The sequence below is a fragment of the Phalacrocorax aristotelis genome, chromosome 1, assembly GCF_949628215.1.
Source record: "Phalacrocorax aristotelis chromosome 1, bGulAri2.1, whole genome shotgun sequence".
Taxonomy (NCBI): Eukaryota; Metazoa; Chordata; class Aves; order Suliformes; family Phalacrocoracidae; genus Phalacrocorax; species Phalacrocorax aristotelis.
The window spans coordinates 149922463-149948276 of record NC_134276.1 but is presented as its reverse complement, the minus strand read 5'-3'; the positions used below and the strand labels follow the sequence as shown (position 1 = coordinate 149948276).

General features: G+C 47.5%; 1 protein-coding gene across 2 annotated transcripts; it reads right to left on the bottom strand.

Moving 5' to 3' along the window:
- Window positions 1-1458: 1458 nt before the first annotated feature.
- Window positions 1459-24584, bottom strand: ADA2 (adenosine deaminase 2). 2 transcript variants are annotated; one of them, XM_075115565.1, is made up of 10 exons: window positions 24382-24584; window positions 23010-23335; window positions 16884-17109; window positions 9779-9989; window positions 6549-6676; window positions 5340-5430; window positions 4926-5034; window positions 3813-3970; window positions 2755-2957; window positions 1459-1837 (listed from the first exon to the last, which is right to left on the bottom strand). In XM_075115565.1, exons 2-10 carry the CDS (start codon window positions 23320-23322, stop codon window positions 1729-1731), a joined length of 1548 nt encoding a protein of 515 aa, XP_074971666.1. In that variant the 5' UTR covers window positions 23323-23335; window positions 24382-24584; the 3' UTR covers window positions 1459-1728. The 2 variants fall into 2 exon arrangements, with proteins under 2 accessions (XP_074971666.1, XP_074971674.1); XM_075115573.1 differs by having other exon boundaries at window positions 24378-24553.
- Window positions 24585-25814: the final 1230 nt, after the last annotated feature.

Here is a 25814-nt window from a genome sequence, read left to right as displayed (position 1 = left end):
AAAAAGACCAGGGTCTGAGACACTCAACCCCCTCGGTTGGTGGGGAGTGTGACTGGATTCTCACTTTTTGCTTTCTGTGGTTTGTGTTTCTGGCTTCTGCAACGTAGATACCTTTGTTTTGTTGTGGTTTTATTTGGTTTTCGTTATGGGGTTTGTAGTGTGGGATTTCTTTTACCCTGGGAAAACTAGAGATGAACTTGCAGCCTGTAAAATGTGGGCAATTTAATATGGGAAGCACGGGCTGCACAGCTTGATCCACTTCTGTAGTAAGTATATTTGCCTCCTGCTAAGGTGTTTTAACCAAGGTTGGTGGAAATAAACACTATGGCCAGGCAGCTTGAGACAATTAGCAGAAAACATAAAGAGAGCCAATTTGTCCAAGCTGGTTAGATCAGGAAATGACAATTCTTGCAAGTCTGTTGCTCAGAGGAGGGAGATGTCTTTCATCTTTTGTAAATTTTGGAACTTTTGTAAATTCTCCCTTGGCTGATGCAAACTGGCTTAATTGCACTGAAGTGAGGAAGAGACGCTGGTTGAAATGAAGTCAGGAAGAGATGCTGCTTGATCTTGGCTGCATGCTTGGGTTATGTGTGCTGAAGGATTTTGCTGAATTTATTTAGCATCCTGATTAAGATTTATTTTTTAAAAATCTCCCTGCAACTAGTTCTCCTGATATTTGTGATGACCCTAAGAAAGGTAATCTGCCTGTCCAGGTGCTATTTATTGTGTAGCTGCGGCAGTACTTTTTGCCAAAGAGCTGGAAACCACAAAGGTCCAAGTGAACACTGTGGATATCCACAATGTGAGAGTAGTTCTCCACCAAGGTGAAAATCTGTCTGACAGGCTGAATAAGGGCGCATTTGCGCTCCGAGTTAGGTGACAAAGGCTGGTAGTGGAACACCCTGAAATCAAAAGGTGTCTTCTATAAATGCAGAGGCCTGTGTTAACATGGGCCAGTGCAGGGGGACAATTTTAATTAAGCTTCAGCTGGGAAGCCAGGGTGTTTTTTCTCAGCTGTAAAGTGTTTTGGCTTCCTTGTGACCAGAGGACAGGAAAAGATTTTGCAGTAAAAAAAAAACCAAACCGTCAGCAACGGAGGCACTTCTTTCTGGCTTTATGATCGCTGTGCAACCAGGCTTAAATGTTCTGGGAGCAACTTCCATCAGCTTGTTTCCAGCCATGGTAGATCCTGAAATAGCAGACATCAGACCTATGACTGGTTCTTCGACCTAGCAGTGCTATTTTGGCAGCAGGCCCAGGGTTAAACATAACAAGAGTAATTTTCAGTCCTTGCTCTCCTGAAGGTCAGTGGCCCAAATGGTTGGATGTTTGTCTTAGCGGTTTCCGGACAAGGTCTGCATTTTGTAATGATAAGGACAAATTCAGAGATCCTCATGTTGGCAATCTCCCACTAACTCTAATTAGAAATCATGTTTTTCCTGAATAAGGATGTCGGGATTTGGTGAATGGCAATTTTTAATTGTTTTTACTATTTTAAGTGAGGGTGTTCTTTTGTTGTTGCTGTGAAGGCTCACTGTACCCTTTTACCTCCAGTCCATGACTTTCACAGGATAGTGCAGCTCATTCTTAGCGTTAAGCCTAGTTTACCAGAATCACCTATTGCCAGGTAAGGCTTTGAGGTCACATGGAAGAAGCAGTCTCCCTCTTAGCAATAAACCTGACTTGCTCTGGCTAGCTAAATGCCTTCTGAGATGAGTCTCCTCCCCTCTAAAGCTCCCTCAAAAAGCTATCAGAAAGGTCAGCCACAAATTGGTCCCATTTTTTCTGCCAGACCTCTTTGGCCTTGGATTTCTCATCCGGTAGCATGGCACTGTATCTGTGAGGAGGAGAAAAAGCAGTATTAGGCAGCAGACAAGGGGGCAGCTGTTTCAAGATCAGTGGCCAAAATGAAAAGGCAGGAAGCAGCAACAGATTAACCCTTGCAGGACATGCCTACACCACACAAACTAACAGTGTAAAGAGCCTTGAGCTCCTACTGGCTGGGCTTATGCTGGGATGAGAAGCATCACGGCCATGTCAACATCTACCAAGTCCTGCATCATGAGGACAAACAGCTCAGTCTGCATAAGCTGGAGATTTGCTGGGTGACACCCAGTGACTAGTACAGAAGAGACAATGCTGCTGTTGCTTTCAGATGGCCCCTGGGCTTGGTCCAAATCAGTAGGAAATAAGAGTATTTGTTGTCTCCCTGGCCATGCGGGGACTTGGGATTGGCATGAGGATTGGCATGGGATATGGCAAACAGACAAGAGTCTAGGAATGTACAGAAAGACCCTGGGCACCATATCCAAACTATTTTGGGACATTCAGAGCTGTCCAGATAAAAAGTACAAGTGGTTAAACGTACCCAAACTACATGCTGGTAGATCGTTTTTCTGTGTTTCCCCAGTGGGCCATGACAAACACCACAGCGAGTAAGATTTTGGCAGAAACAGACAACTGAAACAAAGACACGACGTTTCTCCTATACCCAGAACCAGGTGCTGGAGGCAAGGGTGGAAAAGGAGGAATAAACTGAGACACTGAGTTAGAGAAGGGCATGGGGCCAGGACCCTCTGGGGTCCCTGTTTCCTGCCCTTGGAAGAGACACGCAGAGACTTTGGATTAACGGAAGTCCAGTTCATGTGGCAGAGGAGGCTCTGGGCCCAAACCCAAATACAGCAGGTTTCCAGGGAGCAGGCTGATAGTTGCCATAGCATCACTATGGCTAGATGAGAGAGGTGAGGAACTTACTTTATGGAGTTGAGTGCAAGTTGTTTTAACGTCCTCAGGTCAGCATTCATCCCTCCGATGGCCATGAACACCTCATAGAAGTCATAGGAGATGCCCTTTGCCCCAAAGATGGGGGGATCGTCAGGGCTGATCACAATGGGGTGCCCTTCTGCCATGAGGCTGGCTGCAGGGTGGTTCTGCAAGTCAGCTACCAACAGCAGGACCTTGGTGGGGAAGGGTGGGAGACAACATGATGTCGGGTTATTGCTGTAGCTGTGCTTTCATTGCAGCACCTGTCATACCACGTACCTGCTATAGCTGACTGTGTCAGCAGGTAGTCATCAGGGAGAAAGAACCTCCAGAGGGCTGTTCAGAGCATGTTAGGCGTTCTGCTCTGCCCTCCTGCAGGAAGAGCCTACTTGTCTCCACTAACTACAAGAAGATTGGTTTCTTAAATTAATCACCTAAATCAAGTCCAGTGGGGTGAATGACTTCTGCTTGTTTATAACAATTTGACTGTGAACGTTTCAGGAACAGTCTTTTTGTTACACATTTGCCATGATGCTTAGCCCAGGGCATTTGCAGCTGGTATTAGGGTTCACTCCTTCAAGGCTCCATCAGTACATCTCTACCTCAGAGCATCCTTCTGCTGCGCCCAGGGGACGATGCATACCACACTAACATGTTGCAAAAGAGTTTCCCCTGGTTATGAATTTACGAAACAAAAAGGCTTTCAGTTACAATCCCAGCTTTTCAGCCTCTGACCCTCCTGGCTTTGAAGTATTTTCCATTATGTCTCTTTAGACACCTCCCTGGCTCTGGGCCTCATCTCCACTAGGGAGGACTGCCTTCCCAGGTTCCTCTGAATACGAAATTAAATGATTTTGAGCTGACTGGTGTTACAAGCCTTATACGTACACAGCGTATGTCTACATAGCAGACTGCAGTGTAATGTGGTACAAAGGACACTGAGCCAGCCTGGGTGCAACAAAACATCTAGCTGTACTGCTGCTCCTAGCTGCTATGGTAAATCCCATTCTAGTGTCCCAGCCCCAAGACGTAAGCTTTTACCAACATACCTGGTTGGAGATGGGACAGACTTCTACAGGAATATCCCTCTTCAGAGACAAACTTTTGGCTACTGGATGTTTAATGAGGGCAAGTCCATGGCCAATCCGGCTCGTATTCAGCAGCAATGCATCCAGCACATTAATGTCTACGGAGGTGCCCTGCCAGTCTGAGCAAAGATAGGTAAGAATCACGGCAGTGCTGTGAGGAAATACATCTTCTCAAAAAGCTAGATGATTTTGTTAATAAATGTCCCAGTTGCAAGGTGAGAGGGTTGCCCATGCTCCGAGTTCCCACTTTGCATTTTCAGTGAAACAGGGATCCAAATCTGCCCACGGCGTTGCCCAGCATAGGGATACTCGCTCATCTCACCTGGCTTTAGATGTCCACAGTATTGCTCTTACAGCTAAGGTAATCATGCTTGTCTCCATTCATAGTCAATGGAGAGAACTAATAATTTCTGGGGAGTAGCCTGTGCATTAGGATGAGATGTGCCTTAGAAGTGCTTGTTATTGTTCATGGCTATAAAGGGAGCCTTGGGTAGCTAGTTCAGACGCAAACATCTCTGTAGATATCAACATGCAATAAGTATAACACAGAAGTTAGAACTGTCATGCATGGTTAGGATAAATCCCACCCATATGGACCGAATAATATATTGCCAATAATAATACATTGCCCCAGGAATGAAGGGTATTGATCAGTTACTTTGAGTGTATTCAGTTAAGACTTGAGGCTGGCTCAGACATTCCTTCACCTTAAAATGTAAAATAATGGTTGAGGAATTCTGCTGCCACTGTGGATGGGAGATGAGCACTGCTCCAAGGAGGAAACGGCTACCAGCAATAACTCTTGCAGCGTGACTCCATGTCATGCACAGGGCAAAGAGCCTGAGCAACCTGATGCCTACAGCCAAGAGCAATTAGGGGAGGTGCCATGTAGGAATGCTATAGCAACAAGCTGATATCGGGAGAAGCATAGGGAAAACCGATTACATACACGTGTATACACACACACACAAACACACTTCATCTTGATACAGCCAGGCTTGCTGTTTCTGTGCTTTGCAAGGCATCACCTCTTGCCTCTGCAAGCAATAACAGGCCTTGAGTCCTCATGCTTACTAGTCTCCCCAGCATGGAAAAAGTACGGCAAGTTGACCCCCAGGGAATATGGGATGGTCAGGACATCCTTCAGGTCCCATAAAGAATGACCTTCATCCTCATTACCAACCTGGGGAAAAGAGGAAAGGTATTTTTGAACATGCTCTGAAAGATGGTGGGACTTAAAGCTATATATCACTGAGGTGCTAACTGTACTGAAATTACAGTGCTGTGGGGTAGGGAGCAGATTCTTTCAGGGGATTTTGTCAATTACCCTCAAAAAAAACCCTAGCTGGAGTATTTGCAATTCTTTTACACTGATTTCAGTACAGCAGCAGAGGATCTGGCTCTGTTATAAAACATATGCCATATTATACACCTAGTTACATCACACCTCTAGGGGTTAATGCAAAACCACGGAAGAAATAAGGTTACCAGGTCAAAACCTGCCAGGGTGTCTGGGAAGTGGGCTCTGAGTGCCATGGCAGTGACGATGGCTTCTTTAATCTGGGAATCATTCAGCATCCTAAAGAGCAAGAGAGAGAAAGCAGTGCAGAGGCTCACTCCCGCAGACCTGCCTTCTTTGGGTTTAAGTTGTGAAACGGGGCCCCCAGGGGTATTTCCAAAATGCAAGTTGCTCCTGAATCTGACAACCAGCCTCAGATCTCCAGAGTGACAGCAGTAGAAAATTGATATTATGAAAGGAAGCCCCTGAATGACCAGGAAATGCCTGGCTAGACCCTGCTGTCACTGGAGTTGAGGCATGCTCATCTAAGACTCACTGGCTTTCCCATCTACCAAGCAGGGAACACAACAGCATGGAGAGAAAATGTTTAAAAGTGTTTTTTTTTTCTCTCAACTGTTTTGCTGGGAGGTGGGACCATAGCTGCATTTCAAGAGAGTTTTAAATTTAGATTTCTTCCAGCCCTATCAGACTTAAACTCCACAGTGCATTTTGCAGACCAACTCTGGCCATACCCAAGCTGGCCAGAGGCAAGCCAGCTCTGAACTGGAAAGGCATCGTGCCAAGCCAGAGTAAACGCTGCTGAGAGGTCTATTATATTTGCGGAGGATCACCTCACATGAGTTCATGGCATCTGGCTGACTTGGAGAACAGCCTTGTGCCCGTCTGTGAACAGCAGCACGAACATACCGTAAAAAGGCTGCTGGGAGAACAGTGTTTGCAGGGTCCCACAAGGACCTTTGCAATACCGAGTGCCCATACTCGGGCACTGCTCTCACTGCTTCAGCTTCTGCAGAGATGAGGACTATGTCCAGGCTCAGGAAGAAAGCATGCACGGCTTGAACATGCCCACGTGCGAGCAGCCCTCCCCTTGCTCATTCCTGCACCCAGGGCTCACAGATGCTTGTCTCTCTGGCCAATGCCATGAGCTAACTCTGGTCATTTCACACATACACAGGTTTATATAGATGATTTCTCATCATCAGCCTTTTACACATGCCAGGGAATGCTTCAGGAGTCAGCACCCCAGGTCTGACGACGCACGTAGGCGTTGCTAACCAACTGTGGCACTCCAGCCCAGCCCTCAGCATCGCTTCTGCTGGCCTGGACCCCTCTCTTCCCACCTCCGCTGTAGCACGACCAGCCACACAGAGCCGATCTTAGCCCTGCTTAGCCTTTACCTGTGTGCTGCAAATATAATCTTGGCTCCAAGAAAGTCAGGGTGCTCCTTCACAAACTGCCTGGTCACTTCCTGATAGGTTGCCACAGACCATGATTTATTGTGCTGGGTGCCATCCAGTTCATACACCTGCAGAACGAAAAGCACATGGCAAACAGAAGTCAGAAGAGGTGTTTTATTGGAAGGTGGGAGAAATTAACTGAAAAAAAAATTGGGAGAAGCAATGTGCTGCGATCCTGGCAAGAGGGCAGAAAAAAGCAGTTAAATATGTGCAGAACATCTTCTTCTTGAAGCCTTTACCAGAGCTGGCAAGAACCAAGGAGTAGTTTTCCTCCCTTGTATGTGATACAAGAAACAAGTTTCTTCATGTTCAGACATGGTAAGCAAGTGCCCTTGAGTACCCAGAGGAGACCATGACCTCATACTCATGTCTATATCAAATGCTGGAGCGTTTTGTCCAGCCGTCTGGCGGCTCACACATGCTATGTGCCTTGCGGTGGCACTCTGTCAGCCAAGGCAGCCCCAAGGCATGCAAGGATTGAGCTCCATAAGCTACCAGCTGGGCTGGGCTTCTGCTCCCTTCTGCCAGAGGTTTGCTCCGTGACTTTGAGTCAGTCATTTAGTCTTGCTATGGTTTCCCAGTTCTCTGGCTGCAAACTATCAAAAATAATCCTTTTGGCATGCTTGGTGTCATCAATTACTTTGTGAGTTCCTCACTACCAGGGATATATGCAGGTCTTTTGCCCTGATTTCAGCAGGGACATAGACCCTACATTCCCTGGTTGATATTAATCTACAAAGGCCCTGCCTGGAGTCACTCACAAACAGTGGCTGAAATCACTCCATCTGTTCTGTTCTTATCCTTCTCACCTCACCTTTCTCTTTTCCTTCATCCTTCTCCTCTACCCTTTAACTGGCCCTCTCCACCTTCTTACTTCCTCTCCGGTGCTGCCCCTTGCAGTGATGCCCCTCGCTAAGCCCCTGCACCCTGTCACGCTGTGGCATCTCCCTTGCAGGCACCAGGAGTTGCGGAGAGGCTGCAGATGCTCAGAGGGAATTTTCCCCTGCTTCAGCCCATGGGAATGTGAGACTTTACACAGCTAAATTTGCAAACACAGCTGGGTTTGGGGGGCTTTTCCACAATGTTTGCTAGTTCACACTAAATCCCGACTTTCATTTACTTTGCTTCAGGGGCCACTTCTGGTGGGCTTTGCTGCAAGGAGAGCTTTTTCAGAGTGTCAGCGCTGTTGTCCAAGCCTTGTAGGGGATCTCCAGGCACACAAGCATCTCGCTATTCCCGTTACACCCTGCTCAACTCGACTTTCACAGCAAAGCATTTCCCTTCCCTCTTGTCCCTGCTCCAGCCTAGCTGGCACTTCCCTGCCTGTGCTGCCCATCGGGGTCGGCAGCCCAATGTGCCCCCAGCTCCTCGCAGCCCTTGCAGCGCTACCCAGGCTGCAGGCAGCCCGCCTGCTTGTACCTTGCAGCACACCGAGCTGCCGGGTGTGAGCAAGCCCAGGGGCTTGGGAGGCTCCCACGCCTGGAGCCAGCATTAGGGACTGGATGGGAAGCCAATCTTCCCTGCCAAGCCTTTCTTCAAAAGGCATTGCAACCATGTCTAAGGGCTGCTGGTAAATGCAGGGTATTTTCCAGTCAGGCCCACGCACTCGTATCATTGGAGATACTCTTGGCCCGGAAACCTGTGCAGCCGGGGGGGATGCCAGCACTCACACTGTCTCACAGCACAGGAATTTTGATTTTGCTGTTGTTTGCCCTTTCCAGGTACCCCAAAGACAGATGGTGACTGAGTTCAGAGCAACTGGCTCATGACCAACCCTCAGCAAAGTAAGATACATATAAGCTCTGTGGTCTTCTCCCCCTCCTTTTTTTTTTTCTTTTCAATACAACCTCCTCATCTTAGGCATGATAGAGTGCCAGCCTGCAGCCCTGACACTGAGCCCTATTTTGCTATGGGGCCAGCCCAAGACACAAGGGCAGAGTGAGCAGCCCCGCCCCCAGCTGTTTGGGGAGAGAAATGCGCAAAGCCAGAGCAGTCTCCAAATTTGTCACAGCACCTGCCTGTCTGCTGACAGGGTGGCTGCGGAGGCCTGCCCAGCAGAAGTGGTGGTTGCTGGGGTGCAGACATTCATCTGCAGCTGGCTGGAGCCCACCAGCCCTTACTTGGAAGGGCAATGATTTAAGGAAGTTGCTGGCAGGCCACTGGCGGGACCTCAGCATGGCTGCTCCATCCACTGGATGCCATGGTGCCAGCAGCAAGCTGCTACCTGCGTTCCCACGCACAACCCACCACCATCACCTGGTCCTTCAGGTGCTGCTGGATTGACTTTGCACAGTAGCTTCATTCCCATTGCAATGGACTGTTAAGAACATGGAGGTAGGTGGTGTAGTGAGTGGCCCCAGTTTGTTTTGGTAAGGCATCTGCATCTCTGACAGTGCTCCCACCCCACACCGTCCTGCTTGGAGCTGGTCTGGAGAACTGTATGGAAAAGGTGTGCCTGCAGTGATGAAATTGCCACCAGGAAAGTGGGAACTGTAATCGCCGAGGAACAGTGGTGGCGCCTGCTGGTGCTTGGGAAGGTGTTGGAGCAGCCTGGGACTGTAGGACAATCTGACCAGCTCTGGGTGACATACAGGGAGAAAGGCCTAAACTAGCACCAACAAATTTTAGTGTTAGTGGCAATTAAAGGAGAAGTTCATACTTCACATACATAGACAAAATTTTAGGTTGAGTGCAAACTGTTGAAGGCTCTGCTTTACCAATCAGTTTACGAGCATGTTCAGAGAAATCATTCTGAAATAAGCTGTGGATTTAAAATAACATAACTACTCCAGAATAAGTCTCTATTCCAGATGGGAAATTATTCCAGAAGAGCTGCCACAGAACAGGTGATTCTGGTGCAGACAAAGCTGAGATACGTATTCCCAACCAGCAAGATTTCAACACAGCTCCCAGTCAGACTGTACAATGCAGTTTTGTGCTGCTGCCACAGTGGGTATCTTCCTCAACCATTAAGAACAAAGCATCTCCCACTTTCAAGCCCTTGCTTATGCAAATCTTCAACAAAGACCTTTGAATATGATCAAGATTTTCCAGCATCCTTAGAGGGCAAGTATGCAAACATCCAAAAACTAAATTCAAGATAGGGCTTGAGAAAAGTTATGGAGAAATAAGGATTTAAAAGAATACTAGAGAAGCCAAAAAATACGTACCGGAGGCAGGATAGCTCTTATCTCGACATACTGTATGTTATCTTCATAGAGCTCCAGCAGCCCCTGGTAGAAATAGGCCTTGAACACAGGTGCATAACAGATAAGTCCAGAGGCAATGAGAAAGACTTCTTCAAATCTTTTCCAAATGAAGGCCTTAGAAGGGTAGGCCAGCTCAGGGGCATCTGTCACCAGGGTCAAGTTTCTCAGCAAGCTGTAGAAAAGGGTAAAGGGAAGAGGAAGAATTAAAAGAACAAACAACTCTACTGGCTTTCAGCATGCAAAAAGCTGCTGGCTGGCAGCTGGGTGTTGGGTACAGGAGGAAATGGGAGTCCTCCAAGATAGGTATGAGTTTTATTGGTCAGAGACCAAGCTTTGTGGACACAACACTCTCAAACCCACATGCTCTGGGGTGCAGCAGCGCCCAGCTGTGCTGAAGGAGGCATGCGTTCTTTGGGCAGGACCAAGAAAAGGTGCAAAGCCGTTCCTGCCACAGTAGGCGCACTGTGATACGTATGAGCATAACAATGACTGGTGCAACTAGGAAACATTCAGGTAGTTTCTCTGCCACTTATATTTACTCCCCTAATGGCTGATACAGATAATAGTGGACAGGTAAAAAGTCATATGCTCCACATTGAACTACAAGCAGGGTAAGAGTAGGTGTTCAAAACCTGCCCCTTCCTTTTTTGTGGGCAAAATCTTGGGGAGTAAGAGTTACAAAAGGAAGTATGATGTTTTTATATCATAAGAGTTGTGCTCTGCCACCCAGGAGTATCCTTAATCTGAAAGTAGGCCAGTACATTACCCCCTGCGGGCAATATATTCTCCCAAACATCTTCAATGCACGTAAAAATTTATGACACCCGGTCCTCTCTTCACCACCTAAAGGCAGACAGAGTCTCCAGGAGATGCCACGGACTGGGCCACCATCAACCTGCTTACTAAGCCTGTAACTTGCCCTGGTACCTTTGTGCTGTCAAAGTATGTCACCTAATATAAACAGAAAAAATGATTGTGAATCAGAAATGCTTTCCCCCACAGTGGAACAAACCTGCTATCCTGCCTGCCTTGCTGATAACTTCTTCAGATTTGTCTGCTGGGAAACAACTGATAAGAATCGCAGGTCCTGGCTTTTCCTTAGTGGGACAGAAACTTATTTATTTCCTCCATAGGCTCAGCTGGCATGTAAGCCTCTTTCAGAAATCCAGAGAGGTGGTGGGTAGTTTCATCAAGCAGAGTTTAAGGGAGCCAGTAATTGCAAGGTTATCTAGTTTTGGGTGACAGCTTGCATTTAGGAGAGGGAAAGTGGCGAGTGTCTGTGCTGCAGTGCAGTCCCTGAGAAGCTGATAGCCTTCATCCCCCCTGAAGCCTTGCCTGTGGCAACAGCTCTCCTCCCTCCGCTGGCAGTCACCTGAAGAAGAGTTTGTAATACATTTCTCAGGCTGGTAGGCAAAGTTTGAATGGTAATACGAGGGTGATTAATTTCATTCCTGAGTGGACAAACTGAAGCCATCACGGCAAGCTACAGAGCTGGGTACTTGCAGGCGGGTGGGCTTACTAGTCCAGCCAGGCCTGATGTTTATCTAGTGTCAGGGCCTAAGCAGGTTCAGATAGAATTACCTTCAGCCATGCTTCATCTTTCATCCGAGTATATTGTTTCCCCTCAATAACAACTACTGATCTTTAATAACATTTTGTGTTTGATGCCTTGTCCCCTATCCTTGTGCAGCACTCTGCTCTGTTGTATGGGAGATGTAGGTTTGATTTGTAATCTTATTATCTTCTTCCAGGAGGCTTCTGTGGATGGAATTAAAAATCTCCCTTCTGCAGATGTAAAATGTGATCTGGTCCAAACTCATAAACTAAGATCCCGGGCAGGGACATTCCTTTCGAGTCCCTCCATCCTGCCCATAAAGTGGAGCCCATTCCCCCAGAATCTGCCTGCTGTTCATTCTCTAAGGACCCTCTTCCAGCGGCTGGAGTTTTATTTCTTTTTCACTCTGTTAATTTCTTTGCCAGGAACAATTTTAGAAGCAAAACTGTGCATAAAGAGATGATCGTACCACATTAAGGATGAGATTTTAAATGCTCAACAGTCAGGAAAATTCAGAGTTAAGGTTTCCACAGCAACTTTGTCTCTGCCCTTCCGCGCATTACAATAGGGACTTTGGTGCCATTATCATAGGACGCTGGGCAACCCCAGCTACTGTTCAGTAATCCATGCAACCAAACAGAGCGAGCTGGACCACGGCTGGGGCAGGCAGTGTTTCAGGCAGGCAGTGGTGAGCGTGCAGCAGTGGGAGACACTGTAGCATCACCCTAGAAACCAGGAATGTGGGAGCCAGGGGCATCTTGAAGGCACTGATCCAGCTGCCGGAGCGGAAAGGGTGTGCTGCAGCTCAGTGGGAAGGGAAGAGGAGGTTTTGTGTAGGAAGAGCTGGGGAAAGCAGACTTGTCCGCTCCCCTCCTGGCCTCAGCCCTGGCCGAAGGGCAGCTCCCCACCATCCCCGCACGCTGGCAGAAAGCACCTGCCTGGAGCCGAGAGCTGAGCGGGGCTGTTCCCACCAGCCCTGCAAGCACCAAGGGAAAAACCTCCTCGTTGATCAAAAGGCCGTGCAAGCCTGTTCTCGCCACCCTGCGCAGCTTCATTTCAGATAAGGATGGGCGGTTAGTCAGGCTCCCACCGCTTTCTCCCCTTGTCCTGTGAGAACTCGGCTTCTCCAACAACGAGGGTGCGCAGGGCTCCCCTCCCTGCCTTTAAATCTAGCTGTACAAACTTGTGGTTGTTTACTTAGCCTGTGCTCTTGGGCTACAAACAGCAATAAATCCCCACACCACCCTGCTCCTAAAAGCACATAAATCAAATCATGCTTTTTTTATAATCCCCTTTGCTTTGAGACTGATTATTGATCTCTATAACTGTTGAAGATTTATTGCGTAATAGTGATCCATCCTTGATAACTGGATAATCTCCTAAGGGTTCCGGGGCTTTTGCCATCAGTAGTTCATGCAGATGAAGCAAAGCTTCATAAATACATTTTTTCCTTCTTTTCTGGAATGGGCCCTTGCCAGTGATCAGGTGCAGACTACAAATAGCCTTCCATGTCATGTCATATATGCACTGAACAACGCTGTTGCAATGCATATGCCCAAAGGGGCACAGCTAAAACGACCAGCTAAGGATTATTTATTTTCAACTGTGGTTTTGCTTTCTCTTTTCCTGTTTTTTTCCCCTCTAACTGTTCTGCTTTCTTGCACTATATAATGCAGAAGCAAATGGTTTTGTTGCCTTGTTTTAAATGGATTCTTTTTCCTGATTCTTCTTCTGTTCACGAATAGTAATTATACCCCTCTCCTCACCGTGGTATCTGAATGTCTTCCAGTGGTGCATTAAATAGTGTGACTAACATCTGTCACATGTGGTTCATTCGCTTTCTCTCTCTCTCTCTCGTCCCCTCTTCTTCTCCCCAAGGGGAGACTTGTGGAGGGAGCAGAGTGCTTTGTTTCTGTAGTGGATTTTTATTCTTTTTTTTCCCTTGTGATGCACACACTGCCCTATTTTTCTGTGAGATAAGGCAGTTGGAGGACAGAGAGGGGAAGGTGATGGTGGTCTGGGCAGCCGTTAGTGCCCAGGGGAGTTGTCCCCGCAGCCTCGGCCATGGTGTCAGCTCCCTCACAGATGACTTCATCCTGGTGATAGAGAGCTCCGCTGGGCCGTCGGAGCTTCGCTGCTGGGCACGGCCTTAATCCTTGGGCTGCTGGCGGGGGGGTGTGCAGTGGTATTTTGCAAATATCTGGAATGTCAGCACTGTTTCCCTAAATATCTAGGGGCATGCTGTTGGTTTAGAAACAGTGGCCATTACGTTGCATCTTGAGGGAAAAAAATTACATTCTCCTATATCATAATTGATTGTGAAGTAAATAAGTGAGGATTATTTTTTTCTTTTAAATCTCAAAGCAATATTCCCTTCCTTTCTCTGTCTCCTGGCCCGCAGTCTCCTGACTCTTGTAATAGCATCCTTTTGGAAGCTTACCAGTAACAGAATACTCCAGGGTCTTGGCCCATAAGATGTGTGTTTTGAATAGAATGATTAAACCTTCTTTTGAGGGAAACAAACTAAAAGACTTCCTTCCAAAACACACACATATGTATATGTGTGTACCTAAAAATGCAAACAGTGAAAATGTAATGCAGATACCCCTTTCTCTCACCACTTTCTGTTCAGGAATGCAGTAAGGTGAAAGAGGTGCAGCCTCTCGGAAACATTTCCATTGTTCCCTTCACATTTGCTGATCCACCCTTTCTTGCATGAGAGCCCTTCCCTGCTGCCATATTCCCTTGATACTTCCTTGAAACCACCCAACTATCCATCCATTCCTTCCTCTGACATCTGCTTTCTCTCAGCTTGTCAGTGCTCAAGGGCAAAGAGGAGTGCAGGAAAGAGGTAGCCTGGGATGCACATGTTCAAGAGACTGGGAGAGTTTCCAGAAACTGAGAAGCAGAACAGATTGGGGCCTATTCCTGGCTAGAGACCTATTTCCAGGCGGCCAAAAAACATTCTTAACCCCTAGACTAGTACCTGGGGATTAGATGAAAATAGGAGGGGAAGCGCCTCAATGTGGCTGTTGTTCATGCATTTGCACATTATGTGCAATGACTCCTCTGCGATTTTGTGGTGATGAGCACAGAAGGGCAAGACATGAAGGACAACATACTCAAATGAGTACGTCTGAGTACCCAGGATGTGAGAGATCTAAGTTTGTACTTGGCACTGGTATGCATTTGCTGAGGAAAATCACTTCATTGGTCTCTGCCTCAGTTCTCCTCTGCCCTTGGGGAGACCCTTGCAGTGGGGTCTGTCTTGTTTCCCTATGCAGTGCCTTCCACTCTGAAGTCCTGCTCTGACTTGTGCCTACTAGAGTTGTTGAACCACTAATACAAAAGAAGAGGAATGTGATAACACTGCCACTGAAAAGAAGCCTTATTCCCAAACAGGACCACAGGAAATCAAACAATGCACAGCTCCACCCTCCTGGGTGTGTAGGATGCCATGGCCTCTAGCCTCAGCCAGAAATGAACATTACGCTATGGAAATAAAACCGAAAACGAATACAGTGAAGGGTTGCTCCTGAGATAGTTCTGAAATACCCAGTGCAATTGCTTGGTCTTTAAGGAAGTGAAGCTGTTTCAAAATCCAATCTCTTGCCCATTATTTATGGGTCTTCTGGTGGGACTGAAGAGGGCTGGTGCCATGGTCTTTCCCTCATCATCACTCCCAGTAGAAATGGAAAGGAGCTAGCAGGGAACCAGTTTTCTCTCTGGAAATGTAGATAAGTCACTTCTCACTGGATCTTATTTCTTCCATCACATGTCAGGGCAATTGAGCCTCAGGGTATAAAAGGTCAAGAGCCCTCGGTCTGGCACAACCTTCTCCGTCCCTTCTGGAAATGCTCAGACCTCTGCAGGAAAGGGATAGTGGATGCCCCAGAGAATAAGCTCCCTCTGCCCTGCCCCTTGCCATTGTTGGGGAGGGAGGGCAATACCATGCCAAAGGTCTGGCAGCTCCTCAGCTTCCCAGCCTGACCTCTTTCCCAGATCTGTAGGGCTCAGAGCCCAGACAGCTTCCATGTGGAGGGGATACCAGATCCCTAAGTGTTAATAGGCTTCTATTTAAGAGTGCACACCCTCACTGAAGAGCACTACAGTAAAACTCATGAAGTTTCACTTAGGAAATGCTGTTATTAGGGACACCCACGTCACCTAATCCAGCCTTCTCCTTGTGTGTCGGCATGGCAATACTGTCTTTAATTACATGACATCACACACTATTTTCTTCCACAGGACCCCAGCCCCCTGGAGTGCCACAGACGGCAGTGCCCTCTGAATGGATCGCTACTCAATATTTTCCTTTTTCCTCATCACTCAGTGTCTGACTTCATGCATTATTTATCATGCTCTCTCCAGCCCCCTGCATGCCACACAAAACTACACACTTCCTCCTGGCCTTTTTGGCAGGGCTTTGTCCCAGGATCAATGGCCCCTGGATGGGGAGATAGGGCTCCCTCTTCCTGCCACTACTGACTGGAGGGGGAACTAGGCTATTCCCACCCACCTGTAACTGATTAATGGTAGATGGCTGCTGAGCAGCCAACTAACACCTGGTCCTGATAAAAGGCTGCCAGCAGTTAAAGTAGGGGCTGCCTGTAGGGAGGGGAGCTCCTGTAAGAGAGCAGGTGATGCTTTGGGGAGCCATCTGAGGTGTGAGCTCCTAGACAGCTATAGGAAGCCTTGCCTGTAAGGGGACATGCTTCATTAGCAGAAGGGTATTGAGAGGGGAGTGCTACCAGGCAGATGACCTGTGTGTAGGGGTTTATTAGCTCAGCCAGTACCCAGGCTGAGACCTAACCCCTTGTCTGAGACTAGGAGAGCAAGTCACAGCTCCTAGTGCCTGAAGGTCCCTGTTGAGAATGAGTATGCCATGCTTCAGCATGGTGGGTACTAGTGGGGTTTCAAAGAGAGCCCTCAGACAAGGATGGTGTTTGGAAGAGAAGAATGGGTTGTTTTCTTTTGGGTTGCTTTGGGTTTTTTGCTAGTGCAGTAACTGGCATAAGTAGTTTGCCCAACTTCTTGCTCTGAATCAAAATTATGACTTCACAAATTACTCTCTGCTGTTGCAAAGAGCCTATTTCTCAGCTACCTGATGTCCTCATCCTGTTCCTGGGTACTTCAATGGGTGAGGCAAGGTCTTTCACCATGCAGCCCTGTCCCATGCTGGGAGAACATCCAGCCTGGGTGCTGAGGAGAGTTGGGGGCAGGTCACATAAATCTACTTAAATCACAGTCTTCCAACACATTTGTGCAAAGGACCAGAGTGAGGGTGTACAGAAAACTTCAGTTTTGATGGTCTCTTAACTCTGGTGTATTTAGTGCTGAAACCTTGTAATTCTTATATTGCTATTTGCTTGTTCTGTGTAGGCAGTCCTAAACAGAGTTCCCCCCCCCTTTCAGAGCAGCAAGCAAATGGGAAAGCTGGACCAGAACAATCTGTCAGCTACACAATGTCCTCATGAAGCACTGGCAGGCTTGCAACACCTCTTCACTCACCTGCTATCGAACTCGGTCACATTGCGCAGCTGTTTCCGGTAAGTCTCCAGCAAAACCCACTGGGAGCACTTGGCTGGAACTGGGTGAGGAGGATGAGGCTTTGAAAAGCGAAACCGAACAGTGCCTGTATGGGTGAAGCAGATGTAGCAGTCGGGGAGGTAGGTGGCATTGTATACCAGCCAGTCCACACTCAGGATGGCGTAGTCATGCAGGTGTAAAACAGCACCTGGGGAGAAGAAAAGTATATCCTAATGGGGCAAGGCAGCTGAAAAGAAGGAACAGAGGTTTCATGTGATGATAGTTTGCATTTGCCCATCCAGGGGCATCTGGAAATGCTTCTAGATGACTGCGAGTGACCTCTCGCAGCAGAGATGAAGCGGCTGCTTTGCCTCCTCCGTGCTGGGGGATGTATGCCCCTCCACATCAAACGCAGGGCAGGCAGACCGTGACAGCTCTCTGGGAGTGGAGGGGGGGGGGAAATCAATAGGGAGCTCTGCTTCTCCACTGGGATGGAAAATGCTCTGAGTTATTAAAGGTCTTTCAGGCAGACTTTGCTGTGAGCTGGCTCAGGCCCCACTGATTTAAAGAGGAACTCGCACAGTAGGCAGCAGCTTACAAGGCATACTAGCTGACCGGCATACCTAGAGCAAGCCTCTGTATCTAAGCTGTTTGAATTCTAGTCTCAATTTTTGCATCAATTCTGTGTCTCTTCTTTCATGTCTTTAAAACTCTGGTGCACACGAACGTTCCAGGCCATGACACACCAGGGAATTGCACTCAGGTGCAGAAATACCATCTACTACTAGCCCTTATCAAAAGCATGCTTACTTACATTGTACATCTGTTGCCGGCCAGCACAAAGGGCCTTTGGGATGCTCTGTTATTGTACAGTATGTTGGCAACTGCCAGTCTTATTGCATAGGAAGTGTCCTCTGTATGCTCAGCCCATACTTTAATTTTGCTAAAATCTCTCCTTTTGCAGAGACTGGTGCTTGAACTAAACTTCACCTTTGTTAAGGGAAGATACTGTGAGAGCTAAAGTCTTACAGATACATGTTTTATTAACCTAGGGGAGACCTCATAGCCAAAATAGCTTTGATGACCTTAGGGGTAAAAGGAGAACATGAGTAGGAAGAACAAAACAAAATACTGGTAGCATGTGACATTAGATAAACTTCAAGATCATAATCTATAGTGGACTAATCCAATATAGACTGTAATGTCTATGATCGCTCACTACAGAGGGTCTGACTGTTAAGATGCTGAGCAGCTGTGGTTACTGGTCTCACCAGAGCTAGCGTGACGGAATGGGCCTGACACAGCTGTCTAGATCTGACCTTCTTCTCACTGGCAATGCCACCCTTATTCCTATGTGAGCAGCAATAGAAATTACAATAGCGCTTGAAACAACAGTAATTCACCAGTAGCTTTGATCAAGACTGAGGCCTCAAAGACTAGGTCCTACTCAAGCAGTTACAAGGATGTGATCTTGGCCCTAAAAGCTTACAGCCCTTGCAAAGCTTCTGTGAACACATTTTAGCATCTCCTGGATTGAAAAGTTAATTTTTGGTTTTAATTCCTTCTTGGTATCAGATACCCCACTGAAGAGGGGGGTACTTCTAAGTTCCTTACTATTCAATTCAACAATGAAAGGGTAATGGCAATTCTGACATCCCAGTCACTTGTGGTAACAGATTAGGATGCTGTAAGACAGGAATACTTATCTCAGAGGGGGAAAAGGGGTTTTACTCAGGAGCTAGCAGGGCTGATTGACAGAGCTTTAAACTAGATTGTAAGGGGGAAAGGGACAATACCAAGATAGTCAGTGACGAGCAATGGGGTGGCATGCCAAAGTTCGAAGAGCTGTGTGTTAGTGAGATTCTTCAGACTGCTACATGTGAGGATGGGCACAATGAACCGCACCCAAAGTGTTTCTACACGAATGCGTGCAGCATGAGGAACTAGCAAGAGGAGCTAGAAGCTTTGGCCCAGTCCCAGTCATATGACATCATTGGCATAAGTGAAACCTGGTGGGATGAGCCCTGTGACTGGTGTGCCATGATGGATGGTTACAGGCTCTTTAGGAGGGATAGGCAGGGCAGGTGAGGCCGAGGGGTGGCATTGTGTGTAGTGGAGGAGCTGGAATGCATGGAGCTTGCAGCTGCTGATGGCACAGTGGACAGCCTCTGGGTAAGAATTAAGGGACAGACAAATAAAAAGGATCTTGTTGTGGGAGTCTACTATAGGCCACCCAGCCAGGATGATGATGCTGAGTTATTCTTTAAGGAACCTAAGGGATGCCTTCAAGTCATCTGCCCTTGTCCTTATGGGGGACTTCAACTTGCCAGATGTCAACTGGGAATACCGCACAGCTGGTACAACAGGACCAGAAGACTTCTAAGCCATCTGGACAACAACTTCTTGGTACAGGTACTAAGGGAACTGACCAGGAAAGGTGCCTTCCTCAATTTGTTGTTTAATAACAGAGAGGGTCTTGTGGGTGAAGTGGTGATTGGTGGCTGCCTTGGCCACAGCAACCATGAAGCAGTCAAGTTTAAAATCTATGGTAACAGGAGGAAAACTGCCAGCAAGATCTCAACTCTGGATATGAAGAGAGCAGACTTCAGGTTGATAAGGGAACTTAGTAAGGTCCTGTGGGGAAAAGCTTTTGAAGGTGCTGGGGTCCATCAAGTACCACCTCCTAAGAGCACAGAAGCAGGCAATTCCAAAATGTAGGAAGTCACACAGGCAAGGCAGAAGACTTGGCCGAGCAGGGATCTTCTAGAAATTAGGTGGAGAAAGAAAGTATGTGGCCAGTGGAAGCAAGGTCAGGAGGCATGTGAGGACTACAGAAACTCTGTTTACCACTGCAGAGAGGAAATTCATAAGGGCAAAGCTCAATTAGAGTTGAAGCTGGTCAGACTGTGAGGGTCAATAAAAAGGGCTTTTTAAAATATGTTAATGGCAAAAGGCAGACTAGAAATAACATTGGCCTGTTACATGGTGAGCATGGTTACCTCACAAACAGGGACATAGACAAAGCAGAGATGTTTAATGCTTTCTTTGCCTTTGTCTTCAACACCGATGGTGGGCTCAGGGACCCCCAGAGCCCTGGGCTAGAGAACCATGACTGTGGGAATGATAAATTCCCGGTCAACCCTGAACTTGTGCAGGACTTGCTGTTCCAGCAAGCAAGCTGGATCCCTATAAGTGGATGGGGCCTGATGAGATTTATCCAAGGGTACTTAAAAAGCTGGCTGATGTCATAATGAGACCTCTCAATGATTTGTCAATGATCTTGGGAATCTGGAGAGGTCCCAGTTGACTGGAAGCTGGCAAATGTTGTCCCAGTCTTCAAGAAGGACAACAGGGATGACGCTGGTAACTACAGGCCTGTCAGTCTCACTTCTGTGCCTGGCAAAATTATGGAGACTTTTCTGGAAGTGACTGAAAAACACCTGAAAGACAACGCAGTCATTGGTCCTAGCCAGCATGGGTTCATGAGGGGAAAGTCCTACTTAACAAAAGTAACTTCTTTCTATGACAAGGTTACCCACCTAGTTGACCAAGGGAAGCCAGTCAATGTAATCTTTTTGGAGTTCAGTAAAGCTTTTGATACTGCCTCTCACAGTATCCTCCTGGACAAAATGCCCAGCACACAGCTGGATAAACACATAATGCAGTGGGTGAGCAATTGGCTGACAGGTTGTGCTCAAAGGGTCATAGTAAATTGGGTTACATTGAGCTAGTGGCCAGTCACCAGCTGGGTTCTGCAGGGATCCATCTTAGGGCCAGTACTCTTTAATGTCTTCATAAATGACTTGCATGCAGGTTTTGAAGGAATAATTAAGTTTGCTGATGACCCAGAATTGGGAGGAGCTGTTAATACTCTCGAGGGCAGAGAGACCCTGCAGAGAGATCTGGAGAGCTGGGCAGTCACCAACCGTATGAAGTTTAACAAGGGCGAGTGCTGAATTTCACACGTGGGACATGGCAGCCCTGGATATAGACTGGGGAACAAGAGGCTGGAGAGTAGCTTTGCAGAGAGGGACCTGGTTCTGGTTGACAGCAAGTTGAACACGAGCCTACAGTGTGCCCTGGCAGCCAAGAGGGCCAACTGTGTCCTGGGGTGCATCAAGCACTGTATTGCTAGTCCATCAAGAGAGGTGATTGTCCTGCGCTACTCTGCACTGGTGTGTCCTCACCTCGAGTACTGGGTGGAGTTTTGGACACCACAGTATATTAGGGATACAAAGACACTAGACAGTGTCCAGAGAAGGGCCACAAAGTTGGTGAAGGGTTTAGAGGGCAGGCTGTATGGGGAGCGGCTAAAGTCACTTGGTTTGTTCAGCCTGAGGAGACACCTCATCATGGTCTACAACTTCCTTACAAGGGGAGCAGGAGGGGCAGGTGCCAACCTCTTATCTCTGGTGACCAATGATAGGACCCGAGGGAATGGCAGGAATATGTGCCAGAGGAGGGTAAGGTTGGATATTAGGAAGAGGTTCTTCACCCAGAGGGTGGAACAGGGTCCCCAGGGATGTAGTCACGGCACCAAAACTGACAATATTCAAGAAGCATTTGGACAATGCCCTCAAAGATACAAATTTTGTCTGTGTGTGAACTTTTGGGTCATCTTATGCAGGGACAGGAGTTGGACTCGATGATCCTTGTGGGTCCCTCCCAACTCAGGACATTCTGTGATTCTGTGATACCACAGCAGAGACTGGGAGGAAAAAGCTGGGAAGTGAGGAGGATGACTCTTATCCACATGTCAGTGTCACAGTCTTTCAAGTGAAAAATGCTGCTGAGGAGAAACTGACTCCCAAATCTTTCAAAGCAGGCCACCAACCTGATTCCAAGCAGCCATGTATGCAAGGCTGTGGGACTCTGCATCTAAAGAGAGACTGCTTGGAAGGGTGGACAGAGTGTTCAGAGTCACAAGAGTATTGGCAATGTCCACTGCAACTGGCTCGTATCTTTAGTTAAAGAAGGTACCTTGTTCAGATGCTTATTTAATGAACCAGAGATGCAGACGGAGAAACCAGTCAGGAGTTAAGTCCTGGTTCTCTGCTGAACTGTCAGCAGCTCAGGGACATGAAGACACCATGCTTCCTGCTATACAACCTAGGTTTTGTGTGGTCTGGATTTCCACTTGGCTTAAAAAACCCCTTGCCTCCTTTACATCATAACCCAGAGTACTGAGCTTTCAAATGCTGCTGTGTTGCAGCTGCTCATCAGAGGATGCACAGGGTGATGTGGTGAAGGTATCGGTCAATCTCATGCCATTATCTAACCTAGAATGTTCCAAATGCCTGAAATTATGTGTGTGCTGCAGAGTGCAGAAGCTCCTTTTGGTATAGGGCATGGCAGCCCATTAGCACATAGCTTGCTGCACAACGGGAGAAATGACATCTCTGAAGACAAGAGGAGAAATTCCTGCCCTTATAAGCAGAGATCTCCTACAAGTGCACAGAACAGAACCTGATTAAGAAACACTAAGTGAGAGAATACAATAGTTTCTATATTGTATTCTGCAGGTCACATCAGCGCAGGCTTTGACTTCCATTCTATAAGTAAAAAAACTTGTGGTGTTGGAGGTAGCACCTTCCTCCTCTAGTGTCCCCAGACTTTCCAGTAGACTTCCAGGCCTGTTACAGAACTACCTGCACAAAAACTTCTTGGGGGATACACCACTTCTGGCTAAGAAGTGGGCAAAGGCAAGGTTGGTAGCACGTCTGTGGTGTGTGTGGAAAAAGGAAAGGCCCTGGCTGGAACATGCTGAACAAAAATGAGTCTGTGATGTCATGTTGTCTTCACTTCCTCTGCCCTTTCTCCACACTTGAAAGGCTGAAGGATCCATATTGTAAGTTATAACAAATGCTACAATTGCTGGAAACATGTATACATCCAATCCATCCCCCTCTTCCTCTCTCCCCCTGCCCTGTCCCCAAGCTCAGAGGCAGGGCTCTTCCTGGAAGCCAGCAAGCATAATCTATGGCTCTCATAAGCTTGCCTGCAACTAAAGGTCTGCCACATCTCCTCATGCTTTGTCCTAGCTCTGGCGTAGAAAGTAAAAGGCAAGAGGAGGATGACTCAGATGAGCAACCCTTAGGCCAAGCCTACCTTTTGGCATGCGCTTTAAGATGCTGAACACCGTGCTCTGATCAATGAGGCTTTTTGCCCGAAAGAAGTGCATGCTTGGAGGAAACTGTCCTGTAGTTATGGCTGTTGCAACCTCCTCCTTCTTGAGGTTTACGAGCTTTGTACTGATCTGCTGTTCCTGTCTACTCAGCACCAAATTGCCACCTGTCTGATGGGCTTTCTCCTCTTGCATTAGGGAGTCCCGGTCCTTCCAGAGTGGGGTGGGAAAGCAGAGGGAAGCCAAATTCAGGATAAGGTGTGCCAGCCTTATGCCTTGCCCAGACAGAGGCTTCATCTTAGCGTTGTACCTGAGGGGGAATAAAAAAAAATAATTGGAGCAGTAGCACAGGTTAGAAAGTGACATCTTAGCAATGACCCTTTGGGATAGTAAACTGCTGGCCAGTCCTGCAGAAGTAGTGGGTTAATTTAATGTTCAGTACTGGGGCAGCATCAGGTACCCATGTCCTCTGTATTTATGGCTATTCATTCATGTGCTCCTGTGATGGTCTCTGCATGCAGCAAGACTGTGGGCAGGGTGGAAAGGAGAGGTTCCTTCCTGGATCAAGTTGGCAGTACATCACACAGACCTGCAACCTGGCAAAGGCCCCATCCTGGAATGGGGGAGTGGTGAGATCAGGACTCTGGCTTGGAAGCTGGGATGGAGCCCCTCAGAATAACGGGGGCTGGTTACAAGGTGCTGGCCATGCTGCCAGCGTCCCAGGGAGGGAGGCAGGGGGCCATAGCACTTGAGATGCTTTTGTTTTTTGCTTGAGCTAATCAGATCCTGATTCCCTGCAGTCAAGTCCTTGTTGCACCACTATAGTATATGCCAGCTATCAGAGGGGTTAATTCACGGGCAGAAAACCCCTGGCTTCCACTGCAGTGACAGAGGCGTGTCCCTTCCTTGCAATCCCAGAAGAAAGAGGACGGAAGGGAGACCATGAGAGTAATAAGAGATCACAGGAGACAGGCATATGTGAACTCAGAGAACTCTGCCCTTCCAAAAAAACAAAAAAAGCACAGCTGCAATATAATCCTTCAACACCGGGCTTTAGTGACCCTCTGCACCAATCCCTTCAAACCAAAGCAGGCTGGAGAAAGGCTCAACATTTTGAAATGGTCCCCTGTGAATTAATAGTGAGTCCCTGTTTGTACACATTTTCTGCTTCAACCCGTGGTGCCTCTAGCCCCTCAGCCTCTGCTCTGTCAGCATCCCAGGAGACGTGCTGGGGGAGCAATCTGCTGGGAAAAAAGCAGGGGTAGATGCAGCCCCATGACAGGCCCAGCTCTGAACTTGGCAAAAGAATCATCCTAGAAGGAGATATCTTATCCCTGGTGCAACTGACTCACTTACTGTTAACTTTCTTCCTCCTTGCATCCAGATTTCATCCAGCTGCTGCCTGAAAGAGCAGGGAACAGTTATCTCTCTTGCAAGCCGGCACTGTCCCAGCAAAGATAAAGAGGCAGGATCTGTCCTGGCGGTGCAGAGTGAGGCACGGGCCAGCACAGACAGTTCCTCTTCCTGTGCTGTCGCTCCAGTTTGCTCAGCTTTTATTTATCCCCTCCCCACTGCTTCATGAATATATAAATAGGAGGAGGAGGAGGCAGCAAGGGGGATTATGAGAAAGCGGGACACAGGCCCCAGGGCAGGTGGCTGAAGGGAGCTGGGCTGGGAACTGGTAGTGGGGGCCAAAGCAGCAGGGTCACCTATGGGAACCCCTCCACCTCCCACACAGAGTAGAGGTGGACTTTTTAACCCATCATTGCCTGCCTGCAAGGTGATGAGGGGCTTGTATGTGCAGCCCTCCTGCATACCCTGGTACACATATGCAACTTTTAAATATCCTGGAAGAAACACCTGAGCACATGTTCCTGGTATGGAGAAACTCTTAAGCCCTGCTCAGGCTGTCCCAGGAGCACATGTGACCTTCCATATCTAATCTCATGTAGAACACTGTGTATTTAATGCCAACAGTGCTGCAAACTCTACTTACTAATGGGCTTTTAACTGAGAAAACAGTAGCTTTAAATATTTTGCCCAGCCTTTGCCAGCTGTGCAAATCAGGCAGACATCAATCCAACTGGCTGCACTGGGGCTGCATTGGGTACACAGAGCTAAACTTGTTTGTGGGGACTAAATCAAGTGGAGGTGGGTATGGTCTGTTTTTAAAATAAAAAACCCAAACCAACAAATATTGTAATTTCAACATTTTATTTTGCAAAGTTGAATGGACTGAGTTTTAAAGTTATTTAAAGCAGATGTTACATAAACAGCTTCCAGTGGAGAACAAAGTCCATTTGGTTTAATTTAATCAAAATTTTAATGATTTTAATTTTTTAAATTAAAAAAAAATCTCATAAGACAAGAGCTATTGAGAACAACCCACAGCATTCACAAAGACTGTTTTTGAGGCAGAGAAAGTAGAATCTGACCAATAATACATTAAATTTCATTAGCTGGCACCACTGCAACAGATTGAAAGCAGGGTGGACAGGCCCCCCTGAATATCCTAGCTGGACACTCGCCAGCTTTCCCTCTTCTCTTCATCCCTTCATGCTTTGATGTCACCATGATTAGTCCCAGCATCAATGCAGGGATCAGCCAGGATCCCCTAATGCTCTCCAAGTCCCAGCTCGGGCAGCGTGTCCAGGAGGTGGCTGTGGCCCTTTGGCCACCCTCAGCAGGATGTTTTTTTTTTCTGGAGTCCCAAGATGATCCTGTTCCCAAAGGGAGATCAGAGGAGTGGAAAGATAACCCAGCTACGCAACCATCTGCAGAATTGATAA